The following is a 19,322-nucleotide window of genomic DNA, read 5'->3' on the forward strand; positions in this document are numbered from 1 at the left end:
AGCGTTTTAAGATTTTAAAATAAAAAATTTTTAAATTAAACATCAAATTTTTTTTCTTTAATTTATTTAATTTTTTTCTCTTGATTTATGCAAAAAAATAATATTTTTTAATATTATAATTTTTGAGATTTTTGTATTATATAGATTTTTAAATTATTTTTAAAATTTATATTGGTAATTTGTTTAAGATAATTTTATATGTTAAGTTTATTTATATTCATATTTATATAGTGTACATTATACAAATATTTTATTAATAAAAATTAAAATTTAAAATCTTTAGAATAGTTTTGTTTATTTTGTTATTTCGAATTTGTTTTATATTTTTTGTATTAATTAATTTATAAACGTTTGTGTGTGTTTCTGATTTTTAAATAATTAAAATTAAATTAAATTAAACTAAACTATTTTAAATATAATATGATAATAGAAAATATAACTACACATATAATAATATAAATAAATGTAATAGAATACTAATATAATAAAAAAGAAACTACTAATAATTAATTAAATTAGTATAATTAAGAAAACAAAAACTTATTCAATTTGAGTTTTGGAAGAGAACACTGTAGAAGTTTTTTTTTTCAAATAAATTCAAAATTAATTTAAAAAATTTCATTTAATTAATTATATTGTAAAAGTTCAAATTTAATTTTTTTATATTTCAAATTTTAATCAAAATTTAAAAGAAAATTTATTTTCATTTTTTTTGATTTAATTTTTAAAGAATTTAAGCAGTAATCATTCTTTACCAAAAATTTTAAATTAAGTACTCGTTTTAAAGAATGAAATTAATAATTTATAAAATAGAATATTTTAATTTGTATAGTCAATTAAGTTGACTAACTTTAGACAATTTCTTTTTTTTTCTTTAAAAAGAACATTGTAATTAATTTGAGAGAACTCAAAATATAATTTTTATTGTTTTTTTTTTTTTTTTCATAATTCATTGTTTTTTTAAGTAGTTTTGAACAAAGTTTTTTCTTAAAATAAAAATATTTTCATTATGATAGAAAGTTTTATATGTATATCAACAAAATTTTAATTGGATCTAATATTTATATAAATTATTCAGTTTTCTACAAATTAACATAATTTTATTCATTTCGTCTTTTAAATTTTTTTCTTTAATATTAATTCATTTTATTTTTTTTTTTATTTTCAAAACAAAGAATCCTATACATTCTAGCTTATTAATTTTATAATTAATTTTTATAATTAATATATTCTAAATTTATTTTTATTATATAAATCTAAACAATATAATATAATATTTATTTTAAATTCTATATTTAAATTATTTCTTATTTAAGAGTTAATCCAACACCGAGATTGCACTGTAAACCCGATTTTAATTTAATTTCATTTTCTTATTTTATATTTAAGTAAACATTTAGTTTAATTGTTTCTTAATAAGTAAGATATTTATTATTATAAATATATATATATTTATATAAGTATATATAAAATTATATCGATGTATTGAATCTTTGATCGTTTAATAAATTAATGTAATTAATAATAATTCTTAAAAAAAAATATTTAATAAAGTATTCCATTAATTTTATTTTTTTTTTTCCTCTAGCGCAAAATTCAAATTTTCTACTTTTTAAAGTTAATTTTGTTTATATACTAATCACAATAATTTATTATAGAAAATTAAGGCAGTCATCATTATTTATAGTACATATATCAATATTTTAAATTTTATTGTCATATTCAATATTTTTTATCATGATCCTTTTGAAAGATTACTAAAATAAATACAGAAAAGTTTAAATTTTTTAGTTTCAATTTTTTAATTTAAAAGTTTACGTGAAAACAGTAAGCATTATGTGTTATATAATATGGGTAATATTGAAAATACATTTTAAAAAACATTTTTTCCAACTGAAATATGATGTATAAATTTAATTACATATATATATACTCGATTTAATTTAATAAAAACTGTAACCGGAAACTTTATTTGCAAAACTATTTAATTAAATTTGCGCGAAAATTTTACATTTTACACTTAAATTATTCACACAAATGTATTCGTCAACATTTCATATCAGGTTGCTTTTTAACTTAATTTGCGAACAATTTTCCGATAGAATTCTTATTAATATTAAAGAAATTTCCTTTAATTACAGAATTAAAAATCACTTTATATTAAAAATTTTTCAAAAAATCTTATTTTACACCATTTTAAATATTAACATAATTTCCGCATGAAGAACTTTTTCTTAAAAAACCCAAAGAATTTTAGATTTTGACGATATTTAAAATTTAATGAAACTAATTTTTAAACAGAAACAGATCAATTTTTTTTTATTGAACATTTTTTTAAATTTAATTTATGTAACTTTACATTTAAAAAAAAAAAAACATATTCAATTCAGGTAATTTTACTCTACATTTCAATGTATAATATAATACTTAATTTCAATTAGTAAATTATTTTATAACATCTAGTTGTTAAAAAAAAGTTAACATAAGATTTTACATAGCTTTTTTCTCCTTTAACATAATAAAAATTTACAAGGGGTTTATATTTAAAAGAAAAAAAATCTTTTTAAAACAGAACTTTCATACGCGATTTGTAATTTTTAGTTTTTAAAAATTATTGAATAAAATTTAACATGTTTCAACTTTTTATAAAATTTCAAATTTCGTATAATTCGTAGTTAATATCTTAATATTAGCTTTAAAAAAATTTCTAATTCCAATTATTCTAAAAAGATTTTGTTTGTTCCTTTTGCATAAAAATTAGATGCGTTTTTTTAAATTAAAAAATTAAAAATTCAATTATAAAAAAGAAAAATGTTTGGATTTAATATGAATTACACATTCACAATTAATTTCCAAAAACCATGTTAAGTAAAAATCATCAATTTCTTAAAGAAAGCAAAAAAGTAATTTTGAATAGTAGATCTATAATAGAATTTTTGCTTAAATAAAAATAAAATTAAAATAACTGTGTAATAAGATTAAAAATACAACAATTAAATTAAATTTGTGCTTACAAACTTTAAATTAGTCAATTTTGTTTTCAGTTCCTCTAGACTTTTTTTAAACAATTCTTTCATTGGAAAAAATTAATTTTAAAATTTGAAAAAAATTTGAGGAATTTTTGTAATCTCGAAAAAACAATTAATTCTAAGTTTTTAACTGTGTTCAAATATTTGCATGTCTTTAAAATATTTTTATATTATTTTCCAAATTATGATAAAACTAAATAAAAATTTAACAATAATTTTTTTGTTTTATAGAAAATTTAAAAAAAAAAAGCATTACACACAGAAAAATAAAAGAATTCATTAAATATATATTTTTTTTGTAAATTTCATTTTTCTTTTGTTTGTTTTTAGGGATACATTATAGTTTTCAATATTTACGAATTTATATTTAAATATTTATATTGTGTTAACATATCTCTGTTCATATTTCATTTAATTTTTGTGTTGAAGGTTTTGAATATTATACCTTCAAAACGAATTAAAACTATAAAAATAATAAATCATCTTTTAAAGATGACTAAAAATAAAATTAATTACATAAAAAAACATTAAAATTTTTAAATCAAAAGTAAATTCTCGAAATAAAATTTGGAAAAAAAACTTTTAACTACTTTTTTTTTTAATTTCATTTAAATATGTATGTATTTTTAAGTATTCAACTTATTAAATATTTTAATAAGCTCTTACATATTACATTTTCATTAATGTTTAAAAATAAACAAAAATAATATACTTTAACTTATTTATTAAAAAAAAATTTGTATTTTTAATTGCGAACAGACATTGGTAATTGCCCCAATAAATTATTTGCGAATTGTGAATTTGTAAATTTAAAATGTCTTTTGTCGTAAAATTTCAGTAAAGCTGGAGAATACGGATGTAATTCTTTTAAATGAATATAATGTACTTCAGGTTCACTGGTTGTGTGGCCACATTCTTCGCATACATACATCTGCAAAGATAAATATTTTTTTTTATATTTTAATTCTTAATTCCATTCAAGTAAAGATTAAGTTATTTATTTTTATATTAGAAAAAGTCTTTTCACCTTTGTTCTTCTTTCTTTGTATCCATATTGATGTTGTACCCCATGTACTTTTAAACAATGTGATTCTAATGAACAACGTTGTGTAAATGATTTTTCACATAAATTGCACTTATATGGTCGAACTCCTGTATGTGTTCTAGTATGACGTTTTAAATCAAATGTATCATTGAATCCTTTACCGCAAAACGTACATAAATAACGTTTAATGTCTGAGTGACATTTCATATGCCGATTTAACAGTCTCTGTAAATTAAATGTTTTTGAACATATACGACACACAAACTTATTTGGATCATCTTCGCAAGCAATTACACTTTTTTTATCATCATCACGTAATCTATGGCCGTGAATATTTTCGATTGCCAACGGATTTTTAATGCCATGACCACCATTAACAAATTCTAATTGCACTTCTGGCGCAAGCCCCAGCTGTAAATAATATTACATAAATATATTAAATGCACTATATCTATTATTAAACTTTATATTCTGTTAGTTAAATTAAAAAAATTTTTATTGATTGAATTGAAAACTTAACAAGAAAACAAAAAACAAGACAAGACAAAAATTTTTAACAGATATTAATTGATGCTATTAACATAAAGTACGATGTTAAATAAAAAATAGTGTGTTATTCTTCTAATATATTATAATTTGATCTACAATTTTTTAAACCATATGAAATTCTTCCAAAAATTTGGAATTTTTTTATAATTCAATTCTTATTATAATTAAACATTAATTTAACCCCATTCAAAGTAAACAAACAAATCGGACGAAGTATACAAAAATAACCGTTTGTTACTTAAATATTATCATCTTACCCTTTGTTTCAGCATTTGCAATTTTGTGTCTTGTAACATTGGAGTAAGTGTTGATATTATTGAACGATTTTTAGTTCGATTTTTGTTCAATGACTGTTTAGTTTTCTTATTGCTAGTATGTATATTTGGGCAATTTTGCATAATTTTTAAATCGAATTCATCGACAATATCGATAAAGCCGTCGTTATTAATTGAGCAAGGATTTAAAATATTGGTATTATTACTTATATCATTTTGTATTTCAAAACCATTATTGATTAAAATTTGTGCGTTTGTAAAATTATTTAAACCATTATTTTGGATTATACCATTATCTGTTAGTATAATTGTCTTATAGCTAGTCGGACAAGAGAAAGAAGTAACTGAATCTGAAGAACTATTAGAAATATAACTTACACTTTGTATAATTGGCTTAGCTTCTGGAGGAATATCTAATTGATTATGTAGGTGACTGCTACTGCTACCGCCTGGTGACGGTAATGATAAGTTGCTATTATCACTACAATTTAAATTGCTATGAAATTGAGCAACAGTCATCATTGCTGTATTTAACATTAAAGGATGAGGTGGTGCGGGTGTATGCGACGAGTGATGATTGTGAGAATGTCCATTACTATTACTATGATTTTGGTTTGAATGATGATGGTTATTACCACCATGCAACATTGTATTATGTTGCGAGAAATTATGGTTATTATTGCCATTATTATTATTATTATTATTATTGCTGTTACTGTTACTGTTGCTGGAAGGGCCATGACCAGTTTGATGTTGCGGTTGTTGATGTTGGTGTTGTAGTTGATGTAATTGCATCATTTCTCGATTTTGCTGATATCCTGGAGGGGGTGGTGACTCTTGATACATTTTATTATTGTTACCATTAGGTAAATTATATCGCAAATGATTATGATTCGGTTGTTCATAACAATGACGATTACTGTTTTGTAACTGCTGTATCAAGTTCTCTGAAAAATTTTCATAGCCGCTAGATGTATCTACAGGTGTAATGGAAACAGAATCAGGCGTAAGAGAAGGAGTTGACGTCAAATCTAAGTCATGATTTCCAGGTGAAGGAGTACTACCATCACTTGGTAACCTGTTTAAAAATGAACTTAAATCTACTGGATCCGATAAACTTTCTAAAAGAGCGTTTTCTGAAGCACCCGAAAATGTTAAAGTTGCAGTAAACTGTAAGGGATCAACACCATTAGCTGCTAAATCGGCCATTATTGAGTCGTTGCACATATCATAATTGTTATAAGCGCTCGACAAGAGGTTTGCGCTCAGACTTGACATATCTAATTTTCCCTCGTAATCTAAGTCTAACTCATCTTTAACTACAATTCCATATGCCGAATTGTTACTCATTAGCGGAAATTTCGAGTTTTCATTATTTGTAAAATTATTTATACCGCCATTCGACTCACCATTCGTGTCACCGCAATCAGACTGACCATTCGGATTTGTCATTGATAAATAAGAATTTGCACCACCGTTCGCCATTGAAGCTATCAAAAAATTACTACTTGCTGCATTAAATTGTCCTAAAGAACTACCATTACCAGACTTTAAGCTCTCGTAAAATGGAGGTAATGACCCTGTTGGGGGACTATTTGGACCATAATTCGAACGTCCATCTCGTCCACCACCCATTCCGCCGCCTCCAGCTCCACTTCCACTTAAACCACCACCTGAACCCCCTGTAGCACCACCACCTAATTGCCCATTGAAATTTATACCCTGACCGCAATTGCCACCAGATCCACTATTGGATTGCGATCCAGACTGTGACCCATTTGCACTATTTGTTGAACTTCTACCATGTCCAGCAGCGGCTGACATTATACCATTAGTTTTGTTGTAACTTGGTAATTGACGTAAACGATGGAAATATTGTGCTTTTAAAGCTGCTAAAATTCGACGTCTTGCAATATGATGTTTTCTTGCACGTTCAGCTAATTCGTCTTCACTTGATATTTTTTGTGTGTCTGATGATGTTGGTTTTGATTGACTTGGCGGAGGGCTTGGTTGTTTGCGTTTTGGAACTGCGTAATTAATTGGTTGATCCTGTTCTGGTCCTAGTAAATGAGATGCACTTAACGGCAGTGTTAAATGATTATCTTCTTTCCCTGCCAAAAAAAAATTTTTATTACTTCAACATTGAAAAATTAAAACGTTAAACTTACCTTTTCCCAAAACTCCTGGAGCCAGGATTGACTTTGGTGTTCTCTGAATTACCGAACAACGTACTGCTGGCTCCGGAGGTGGAGGTGGACTTGGTCTCTTATCAGCTGGTGGTGGAGCTGAAGGACTTAAGCTCTTTACTCTTAATGGTCTCTCTAAATCTAATGGAATAACAGGTTTCTCTTCAACAATTATAGGTCTTTGTGGTGGTTTAGTCTTTCCTTCTCTTAATATGTTTGATGAAGTCCGCTTTTCAATGAAAATATTTCGTGGATTTATTGGCGGTGGTGGATATTCTTTACGCTGCCCCAAAGTTAAAACTGGACGTGGAATAATTTTATTGCAAGTCAAACTATTTTTCCCATCGTAAGGTACTTCACCACCAAGAATTGATGATACAAATCGACGACCACTTGGAGGCTTCACTGGAGATGCGTCTTCAATTTTTGAACACTTAAATTTAACCGTCAAATCTGTAGAACTGATGGGACTATTTGACCGCTCCTCCGATTCTATTTTGTCCGTGATTTTTTCTGATGTTGATGAAGAAGAGTCACCGACAGAAAATGGAGATTTTCTTTCCTCAACTGAAGTTCTAAGAGTCGTTGAACCCAAACGTTTATCAAAATTTCCTTGAACTGTCAAAAAAAAAAAGGAGAATTTCAATTATAGTTTCAAACAGAAAATTTTTTTTAATTTTGAATGTATTTGAAAAAATGCGTGGCGTACTTCGACAATTTTTTTTTTTAAAATGGCCCCCTATATATCAAAGTAGTTTTAATGCATTCCAGATGCACAATGCAAAATTTTAATATTACGCAATATTTTACTATTTATACTGTTAGTAAAATATAAAACTGTTAAAATATAATTAAAAACGCAATAAAAAATTTAATTATAAAAATTTTTAATCTTAAGCCAATTAAATATGAACGAAGCCCAGCTTCCTTTCTGCAATAAGTTTTAAATGTAATACATGTCACTAAAAGCTTTCTGTTTTCGCGGTAACTTTTATAGAACAAATTAGGTATGGCCAGCTTTTGTAAAAGCCCAACTAGACTGAATGTAAATTTTTGTGTCAAAAGCAGTTGTAGCATGTCACGTTTTATTGACGGCAAATCAAATATTTTTTGTGCGTAAACTTCAATTTTTAAATTACACGGGCAATTGAAACCAAAAGAACTAAATAGAGAATAACAAATAACGTAAATACGAAAATAGGCATCGAATTTTTCGTAAATATCTTAACAATAACAGTGAATGTAAAAGTGCTACTGTCGTTCGAGTGTATTATAAAAAGCGTCGCAAAATTATTCTTTTTGTCAAATTTTCCGGATTCGGCTACTATAGTGTTAATAAAAAAAGTTTGAAATTGTTACCCAGCATTTACACGTACAAGTTACTTGCAAGAAAGTTGCAATACATACAAAAATTTTACTAACACATTGAAATATTTCTACTTGCTTGTTTACTTGCAGTTCAACTTGCAAGAAAATTTTGCTGCCAGTAATTTGAGCAAGTAATTTGACATATTGAGAAATTCACAAAAAAAAATTTGTTGTTTTGATTTTTTTTTTTTTAATTTAAAATTTTTGAATTTTGTTTTGAAAAAATTAAACTTAGCAAACTTATGGTTTCTAAAATTTATAAACAATTATATATATTGCTAGTTGTTTTCTTCTCAAAGACATTTTCAAAAATTAACTTGCTAAACGCCTACGTCATAATAGCAAGTAATTTGACATTTCGAAAAACTAATTGACAATTAATATTATACAAACTTGCTTGCAAGTAACTTGTATGTGTAAATGCTGGGTTATATTATTATTTTTACTAAACTTTTTTTGACGTTTCTTATTATTGCTTAAAAATATTATTTCCATTCAATTTACCATTAATTTAACCTCTTGCGATTTCAAGTATATTGATAGTTTTTTTAAGAAATTCTATTTACATACATTGTAAAAAAACAATGTAATTTATGAATACAATTGCACAAAATACATATTTTGTTGTTCTCTTTCATGTCATCCCTTTGCTAATTTTATTTTGCAAATTGATAGAATTATTTAGAAAAGAAGTTTAATGACTTGAAATAAGTAAGGGAAATAAACTTCGTTTAATTTTCAAATATAAAATTATATATTCATAAATATGTGTGTGACTTTTTTGGTAAAATTTATAATTGCAATTGCAGATGTTTATAGTACAAAGCAACAATATTTTTAAAACATGTGTAATGTCAAGGATAATAAAACATTTTTTCGTAATAGAACCGTAAAATATTTTATTCTTGTCGGTATTTTTTCTTTTCTTTTAGCATGAACGTATGTGTATTATTTCTGCTTTTACGTAAGGTCAATAAACCGGCCATCTTCCGCAATTGTTAAATTTACTTAATTTTTTTTTGAGGTTATTAACATTTATTTTAAAGTAAGAAATGCTCGTGCTATATACCTGAGTATGTTAGTTTCTTATAAACATTTTGTTTTCAAATCTTATAATTATTTGGAAAAAAATTGCAAATTACCAAAAAATGCTGCTAAACTCATACCATATGTTTTTTTTTAATAAATAACTGTATACATACATGTATAATACAAACTATATTTTGCAAACGTACTGTAAGCAACGTGAAAATGAAAATTGAATGTAAAGAAGCAAATTCGGGAGTTCAATGAATTGCAATTGAAATAAGTGTAGGTGCATGAATATATAAAATACACGCTTATGTAATTACATGCACATAGATATAACATAAAATAAATTATTATACAACTTGCAAGAATATTGATAAATTTATTTCCGCAATATGTTATTGGTTTTTATTTTCTAATCAGTTTTGTTCTAATTTTATAATCGCTTTATAGTGTAAAATTATTATAATGGCGATCAATTTATTAATTTTTTAAGAAAATAATAATTATGCTCTTGTACTTAAAAAATAAAATTTTCTATACAATTTAAATATAATTGGTAGTACAATTGTATAATGTTAGTTTAGTCCTAGAAGGAAGATTTATGCGTGTGAACTTTACGCGTCTCTAAAGTTTAATATAAATTGTTTTGATTTAAACATTCTATTGTTTGTCAGTTTAACGTTTAAAAAAACATTTAACAAGGCAGTTATTATTTCTTTGCTTTTAAAAGCATTAAATGACATTTTTGAGAACGAAACAAGTTTGTTATGATAATATTTTGAGAATTTTTATTAATCTATGTACTTTTAATAAGCTTGCTTAATAACTGACAAACATTATCTAAGAAGCATTTAATTCCTCAAAATTAAATTTTTTACACACGTAAAACCCGTAATGTCATTTATGTTATGCAAAAATGTTAGTTAAAACAGGTTTGTCGAAAGGTCACGCTTTGCAGATTCGTTTTGAATTAAGTCTGACTTAAATTGAGCCAACTAAATTGGCTAGTCTTATTTAATGTCATTTTATGGGTATTGTTAGTAAAAAAAGTTATGCATTTTAATATACAACCAACGTGTTGCCTATAATGACATCCAATGAAAGTCAAGTGCTAGGAAATTAGGAAAAAAAGTAAACTTTTAATTAATTCTATTTCATCATGTCAAAGTTCAAAGCATAAAAGCATATGTATGTGTATGTACATGAATTTTAATAAAATTGTCAATAATGGGGAAAGAAAAATAATATCGGAAAACAAAAATGAGTTAAAATAAAAATATGTTAATGCTAAAAAAAGAAAATGATATTAAAAGGAAAAAACTATTCAAAATTGTTTATACATTCTAGCAACGATGTACAAATGAAAAAAAAAGCTTTGACGTAAATTTTTAACGTAAATGTACTTTTTAATGCAAATCAACATTGCATGTTTTAAAACATAATTTTAATTACAAAAAAAATTATTTTATTTTTTATTCTCATATCACTTTATCCTTTGCTGACTTAATATTTGAAAATAAATTGATGAATTGCATACATAATATTGACTTTTAATTTATTCCTATTGAATTAAAATTAGATAAATTTTCCAGTATGATAAATTAAAAATATTGTACGTAATAATTTTCATGATTCAAGATCAAGGTGTTGTTAAAAAATACAAGTAAATATGTATACTATATATCGAATGGTATGGAATTAAAATCTATAAAAGTTTAATGAAACGAATAAAATTAAATTTATTATTGGAATTGTATAAATAATTTGAATAATTACTTTCTATAATTATTATAGAAATACTTCGTAATTACTATTGTTCAAGAAAAAGCATGAAATAATTTTGTTACAATTAAAGGTTTAAAAAAATGTATAATGAAAGTAATAATTGAAAGCATACAACTCTTGTATTTCATACATGTTTTCATTTGACTTTTTCAATTGAAAACTTCGTAACTAAGCGTTTTGCATATTTCTTTAATTATATTTGAAAAGAAATTTGTTTATCAATAAATTTTAATGCGAAATAGACTAGGATGTGTTTGTCAAAAAAAAAAAATAGTTTCCATATTTGCCAAAATGCTACAACTGCATTGTACTGTGTTCTAATTTTTATTTTGGAACGTAAATAATATATAGAGACAAAATTAAATTTCAGTATGACTGGATTTCGATTGAGATTCTGCAGCGAGTTCTTAGGACCACATAAAACTATAACCACATTTGACGAAATTTTAGGTGAGTTCAGTAAAATTAATTGATTTGATGTGTTACACTATTAATAAAGGGCTATTCTAAAAAATCCATATATTATCGCATAACTGCCACACATAAGAATTTTCAATATTAAAGGCGCGTTCTTGCAGCAAAATATAATCTTTAATTCGACTTATCGTTTTTGACATATTATACGAAATAATGTCATCGCGTAAGTCGAACGATATGTAAACGCATATTTAAAAACTAACCAGATTTTGAGAAATGTCAATAGATTTAAATTAAGTAATCAGTAATTTAGTAAAACTAGTATTGTACGCTTGTTAAAATTTGGTGTTAAGAACATAATTACGTATAATAATTATGTATGTTATTTGAAAAGATTTTTAAAAATTTATTTTAATATTTTAAATACGATCTAATATTTTTTATTCTTGTAGGTATGTGTTCAAAAATGCTTAAAAATATGTGTGCCTATGTGTGTACCTAGCTATCTACTTATAATTACAAAGATTTTTTATTCTTATTCCTTTGGAAAAATAGTAAAATCCTGTTATACAAAATTATATACATAATTAAAATATATTATATAAATTTGTTATACAACTAACAAGTGTATTGGTAAGTAGTTCATTTTCTTATCAATTAAAGTAGGTCGTTACGATCTGATAAAAACATTGTTTTGCATTTAATGTTAAATTACATTATGTACATATATTTATAAATTGTAATTTAAAATGCCAATATGTAAATAGAAATGTTTTTGTACTCAAAAATAGCGTAAAATGGATTTAATTTGCTAATTAAAATTTTTATAAAAGAGACAATTTTTTGTCTCCAATTTTATGATTATTTTTTTTTATTGAAAATACGTACATATAATACATGCCAGGTCATTTTATATGCGTAACTTTTGGGGTAGATCTGCCATATGCATACATATACATATATGTAGAAAAATTTTGCGATTATCTAATTGGATTTCCATTTATCGTGTTATAATTACAATACGCTTCCTATATTTCTTCTAATAATTGTTATAGAAAAATTTAAATTAGTGATTCTATATTTTTTTCCATTTTGTTTATTCAACCAAAAGATATTTGTAAAAAATATTCTGCAACCACATACTTAAGGTAAAAGTCAACATATTATTATTATTAAATACTTGCACAAATTTTGAATACCTTTGTACACTTAGCAATTAATTTCCATTTAAAACATATTTTAAATGTAAATTATAAACAAAGGGCTACTTTTTTCTTTCTAAATCTGAAATAATTCTAGCATTTTATGTATGTAAGTACGGAACCTAGTTAAAAACGCGGGGAGTACTTTTCCTAATTAAGCTTATTCCTATCGAATTTTTTGATTATTATTATTAATTACCTATATACATACTTTAATGAATTCCGAAACCCTGTCCTTAAATATAAAGTTATGTAATACTGTCCTATTAGGTACTAATGGGCTAGTTTTGTTTAATTCGTATATACGTACGTACATATGTGTAATTACAATGGTCAGAATTAATTTCAGTTCAATTCAATTTTCTATTTTGATATTTTAAATGTTTTCATTTTCAATTTAAATTAGCTATATATACCTATGTATATTAATTACGGAATAAGTATCTACTTATGTAACATACATTTATCATGATTTGAAATTGTATTTATTATAAAATTTTCAATATGAAAAAAATTAATCACAAAACTTTTATATCATTAGTATTTTGTTTTAAAGTGCCTAAGTTTTTCAAAACACGAACTTGAAAATTTTGCTTTGCTACAATTTTTTTTTTTTTTATTAAATAAAACCACATCAAAGAAAATAATGTTGAATTCATTGGGAATCATTTTAATAGCATCAAAAACAGCAAATAAGTGTATATACATAATTATGTATAAATATAAATGTAAGTACGTTTACTTACTCGTGCCTATGTAATGTTAAATTTTATATAATATTTATGTATGCAGGTATGTATATAATTATGTACGTATACAAAATTTGCATTTCCATTGAATATTCCTTTCCTATCGACGAAATGCACATTTCTGTTATAAACTATATTATTTTATTTAAAAAGAAAATAAAATAGAAAAAAAACCGGTTTTCATATTATTCCTACATGCATGCACACTGTAATTGTGTATAGATTTTTATTTATTTACATACATATGTACGTATACAGCTATGTATTTCCATGGTTAAAAAAATTGACTTGTTTATTATGGTGCATAGTGTAGATTGAGAGATGCAATTTAATATAGTAAGATATATGAATAAATATGAACGACTACGTGTACATATGTATGTAAATCTAAAAAGGAAGGAAGAAATAGAAAAAAAAATAAGATAAACAGTACTTGTGATCATTCTATACTATATATGTTTGTATGTATATAAATAGTTGGTAATACAAATTGATAAGAATACTGTATGTTTTCAGGTATCCAAGTGCATTGTGAAGCAACGTTTATAAATATTTACATACGTACATATTATATATGTTTATATGTAAATATATGAAGATTAGAATAAAAAACAAATAACCTTTAATCAAGTACACAACTGAAACAAAGTAGAGAATGAGTGTTGATGTTAGATTATAGAACGTACGTTATATATCTTATATTTCAGTGTTTTTCAAACTATAATAGTTAAAATTGAAGACTTTCGATGATTCAGACATACACTGGAAGATCTAAATTAAATTTAAAAAATTTTTTCATACATAACTACATTCATACATGTTTGCAGAAATTGAATATTCCACTTTTGCAATTTAGTACGATGCTTGAGTAATTCTTCACTATTCAATATTTTTCTATTATGCCTTTCTGCTAGTTTATAATACTTTTTCAGTAGTTATGAAAAAAACTTAAAAGTTCCTTTTCAATTTTAAGTAAAATTGTCATTTTTAAACATGCTTTTGTTGCAGTTTAGTTTGATAAGAACTAAGCTAGAATTGAATTATCGAAAATCACCATTCCGGTTTTGTTTTTTAATTGTTTTTTAATTAAAGCATATTTAAAGTAGACTGATGCTTCTTACTTATAGATTGCGTTCAAAAAATAAGAAAGGAATTAAAAATATTACAGTGTGAGAAACCTTAGCACATCATATTGCTGTATGCCTACATGTGTATGTATAAAAAGGTTCAAATAGAAATTACAAGTTACGCTTGGGCTTGCCAGATCATGTAAAATATTAACAGAATTTAAAAAAATTCAATATTTTTATGGTAGTTTTAAGAGAAGTTTATAGCTGGTGTGAAGATTTCCATTTTCCAAATAAAATACCTTTTAGTGTTTCAAATTGTCATTAAGGAATTTATGGTCTCAGTTATCGTATTGTGAAAGCACCCTAAATCAGTGTAACGTCGTTTATTCCTAGCTGTTCACTCATATATATTAAATTATATCAATATCTACCTATTTGACTATAGAAATTTTTAGTAAAAAAAAACTTTTATTTTATCATTTTCTTTGTACCTATCTACTTGATGGACTTGAACTTACCTTTAAACTTGAAAAGTTTGCTTAAAGAAAATCGTTATACTTTTGTATATTCAGATATATAGGTGAAAAAATTATGGTGACTTTTTTTTGCTTTTATTTTTAATGCTTTTTTTTGTTGTACAAACAGTAAATGTTAATGTATAACTAGTATAGTGTACCTAGGTAATAGAAGTAAAAATCAAGTAAAAATAAGGTGTGTTATAAGGTAAAATGAATTTGAAGAAAAAAAGAATAAGAAGAAATAGAAAAAAAATATTAGCAATTTTTATAAGATATAAGTAGGTACTCGTATAATAATAAATTTTGCAATATCGTGTCAGTTGGATAGCTACATAGAATAGATAGGTATAGGTAGGTTGGTTGGTTGTTTGGTATTAAAAAAAAATTAAAATTTTTCTTATTTACCATTTACGCTGTATTTTGATTTTATTTTGAACAAAATTCAAGTTCAATGTCAATTTTTGCTCTTTTTTTTAATTTCCTTCCTATAATTTTCGTTTTTTTTTCGTTTTAATAAATTTGAAGATCATGGATTTATTGTAATATCTTAATTTATTATTATTAATTCAAAAAAAGGTATTAATTTGGAAAATAAAGATTTTATAAATTTTACGAGCTTGATTTCTTTAAATTTTTTAGAGCCTAAATTTTTGATTCATAGACTTCCTCTCAGGGTAAAGGGTTTTTGATTGCAAAATGTGATGATAATGATTGCAAAACAAATTTTTTTATCAGAGAATATTTTAGAATTCCGTTCAAAATCCCTAATTAATTATGAGAATAAAAAAATTACTAAGCATTTTCAATGGTATGGAAGAGTTTCTCAATTTTATTTAACAAAAAATAATAATTTCATTAATTTGTTCAAATACAATGTTAATACAGTGTAAATAATATTTTAAAAATTTATATTCTCACTTAAGAAACACACACTCTCTCTCTCTCTCTCTGTCTTTTAACATACATATGGTGCTGGTGTGTATGTAGTTTAAAATAACAGTGAGCTGTTTGTGGATAAGTGTTTATTATCATGTAATTAGTGTTTTACATACATATGCTGTTCAGTATTTTTAAATTATGAGAAATGTGTGTACAATTACAATGTATGAAGATATTTCAGTTTTAATTATAGAAAATTAAAGTTTACATTAATTTAATTTTATATTTGTATTTACATAAATGAATTTCTATGTATTAAAAATATTTTTCAAAGTTTAGCAATTGAAGTAACAATTTTTTTTGCATAAAATATGTGAGCATGCGATATACATATGTACATACATACATATCTATAGCAAACTAGAATTATAAATTGAATAATTAATAATTTTTTTAATAATATCAATTAATTTTGATATTATTTGAAATATAGTTATCATAAAATACTTCTATGAATGCTTATACATATACAAGATATCCGTAGAGGAGGTTCATAGTCCATAAGCAATTTTGTAGGTTTTTTAAAAGCTCATGAAATATTGAGTATAGTTGTTGTTTAAATGCTTTCTCGTGGTCTCCAAATGCGTAGTTGTCGTTTTTGCAACTTCAAACATCGGGAAAATTTTAATCTAGCCAGGTGTCAAGAATTTGAATGCACCTGTATTTATGTCAAGAATTTGAATGTACCTGTTTTATTTCTTACCGTAAAGTTTTAGTCAAACCAAGAAAGCTAGAAATTAAGCGAAATATAGCTACATACATATTCTAAATATGCATGTGTGTAAATACATGCCTGTATGTATTTCAAGCAAGCTTTCTAGAGTGGTAGCAGTAGCTATTAATTTGATTTATCAAAAAGCATACATTCAGATTTGAATTCAGGTTTGTGTAAGAATTTGAAGGCACTTAAATCTAAGCTGTTCTTTTCATATTTTAATTTAATACTTGTTTTATTTAAAATTTTTACATTTGTATTTGTTTGTCGTCATGAAATTCCTTTTTTTATTTGTATTTTTGCTAGTATTTTTTTTTTTAAATTGGTTCTTCTTCGTTGCGCCCAAGTAATTTACTTAACGATATTTCTTTTTTTTTTTTAAGGTTCTTAACTTTCTGCTTCGAGATTTTTTTTTGTTTTCTTATTCCTTTTCTGATTATTTTCTGTTTTTCATGTTGTTAACGAAAATGTATTTGGGTGCTTGGCTGGGTTGCGCATATTATACCAGTTTTTTTTTGTTATACGTACTTACTTACATACTTATTTTTATGTGTACATATATTTTACATTAGTGACATACAATGTGCGTGTAGATGTGTACATGTCTGACTTGAATCTGCGCAATAATTTTAATTTTTTTTTTGTTGTTATTTTCTGTTTTGAATCAAATAAATAATGTATAAAAACCAAAATTTTGTGTTTTACGCTGTAGGGTTCTATTATAGAATCAAGTAACCGCACTAAAAGAACAACCGTATATAATATTATGTACATACATATATGTACAATAGTTTGTATTTTTGTAATTCTAAACATTCATTTCTTACGGTTTATGCGCGAGATGTACATATAAAAAGATAATCAAAAAGTCAAAAAGAAAATAAAACAACGGAACGAAATGAAATTTTTCTTATTGAGAATTTCTGATGTTTGTTGCTATATTTTATATACTTACATACATATGTATATACCTGAATACATCTATGTGGGTATAATATTGTTAAAGAAACCTAAAATCCAACTAACTTTTAACACATATGTACATACAGTGAGCAACAAAAGTCTTCGCACCTTTCTGTTTTTACGATTTGTGGATAATTTATAAAAAAATATAAACGTATTTTTATGAAAGTAATATAAAAATTGAAAGTTTTATTTATTCTCAAACTCCTCTTAAAATATAAAAAAAAGAAAATCATAATTCATTAACAAACTTAACAAAAAAGAAAAACATAACAAAATTCATTGCAACAAAAGTCTTCGCACCTTAATAAAAAAAACTTAACTATTTATACATTTTAAATCAATTAATATTTTGTTGGGTATCCTTTCGCATCTATAACAGCTTGGAGTCTTCGGGGCATTGAGTCCACCAAATTTTTGGTCTCCTCGCGAGTTATTTTACTCCATTCTTCTTTTAAAACCTCTACTAACTGCGGTTTACTGGAAATATTATGTTTCCTTATCTTTCTGTCCAACAAATCCCACACATGTTCGATAGGATTTATATCCGGAGATTGCGGAGGTGTTACTAGCATGTGGGGAGTGTTGTACAATATCCACATTTTGACTTTGTGGGCTGTATGCTTAGGATCGTTGTCCTGTTGGAAATAATAAGAATCACTAAGCTGCATTGAATCGGCGCTCTGCTTTAGGTTTTCCTTAAGAATTTGCAAATAAATATCTTGATTCATTGTATTTTCAATGATTTTCAAGTTTCCAACCCCACAGGCTGACATACAGCCCCAAACCATTACTCCTCCACCCCCATGTTTAACTGTGGATTTCAAATTTTTTGGATTCAACGCTGTGTTTGATTTTCTCCAAATAGAAACTTTTCCATCTGAGCAAAAAATATTGTATTTACTTTCGTCTGAGAATATTACTTTATTCCAAAACTCAATCGGCTTGTTTAAATACATTTTTGCGAACTCTAACCTTTTTTTTCTGTTACGTTTATTTATTAAAGGTTTATTTCTCGCAGTGCAAGACTTGTAACCACCAGTTTTTAATGTGCGGCGAACAGTTTGAGGGCTAATATCTTTGTCAAATTGTTTCTTAATATTATCAGCTATTTTGGGAGCACTAATTCTGGGTGTATTGTTAACTATTTGCAAAATTTTCCTTTCTTCACGATTAGTTAACTTTTTAGGCCTTCCACTTCTGTGTTTATTTTCTACAATATTCTCGTTGCAAAAACGTTTTATAATACTGCGAACTGTAGACTTGCTTCTTTTTACGATTTCTCCAATTTGATTGTAGCTTTTACCATTATTATGCAGATTTAGAATAATTTCTCTTTCAGCTACTGTGGTTTCTTTTCTCTTTGGAATATCCATAACTAATAACGTCCTGCAATCAAGACCTCTAAGCACCTACTGAATTTAAAACAATGCGGCGTCTATTAAATAATTTTAATAAAGTTTTTCGAATTCAATACGTT

The 19,322-nt window shown here is 25.1% G+C and overlaps 1 protein-coding gene across 1 annotated transcript; it reads right to left on the bottom strand.

The window, feature by feature from the left end:
• Positions 1-3,696: 3,696 nt before the first annotated feature.
• On the bottom strand, positions 3,697-7,698 carry LOC129605228 (transcriptional regulator ovo-like). The gene is made up of 4 exons (XM_055514848.1): positions 7,067-7,698; positions 4,881-7,009; positions 4,057-4,485; positions 3,697-3,960 (listed from the first exon to the last, which is right to left on the bottom strand). The coding sequence occupies exons 2-4, from the start codon at positions 6,720-6,722 to the stop codon at positions 3,775-3,777; spliced, it is 2,457 nt and encodes an 818-aa protein (XP_055370823.1). The 5' UTR covers positions 6,723-7,009; positions 7,067-7,698; the 3' UTR covers positions 3,697-3,774.
• Between the last annotated feature and the right edge of the window lie 11,624 nt (positions 7,699-19,322).

This window comes from Condylostylus longicornis, unplaced genomic scaffold (genome assembly GCF_029603195.1).
Source record: "Condylostylus longicornis isolate FDR11 unplaced genomic scaffold, ASM2960319v2 ptg000013l, whole genome shotgun sequence".
Lineage (NCBI taxonomy): Eukaryota > Metazoa > Arthropoda > Insecta > Diptera > Dolichopodidae > Condylostylus > Condylostylus longicornis.

Bases quoted from the DNA above. Each gene is read 5' to 3' on its own strand.
- LOC129605228 (XM_055514848.1), bottom strand. From the start codon at position 6,722: ATGTCAGCCGCTGCTGGACATGGTAGAAGTTCAACAAATAGTGCAAAT. The intron at 4,486-4,880 runs GTAAGATGATAA...TATTATTTACAG, and splicing joins TGCAAATGCTGAAACAAAGG to CTGGGGCTTGCGCCAGAAGT. The intron at 3,961-4,056 runs GTGAAAAGACTT...TTATCTTTGCAG, and splicing joins ACAAAGAAAGAAGAACAAAG to ATGTATGTATGCGAAGAATG.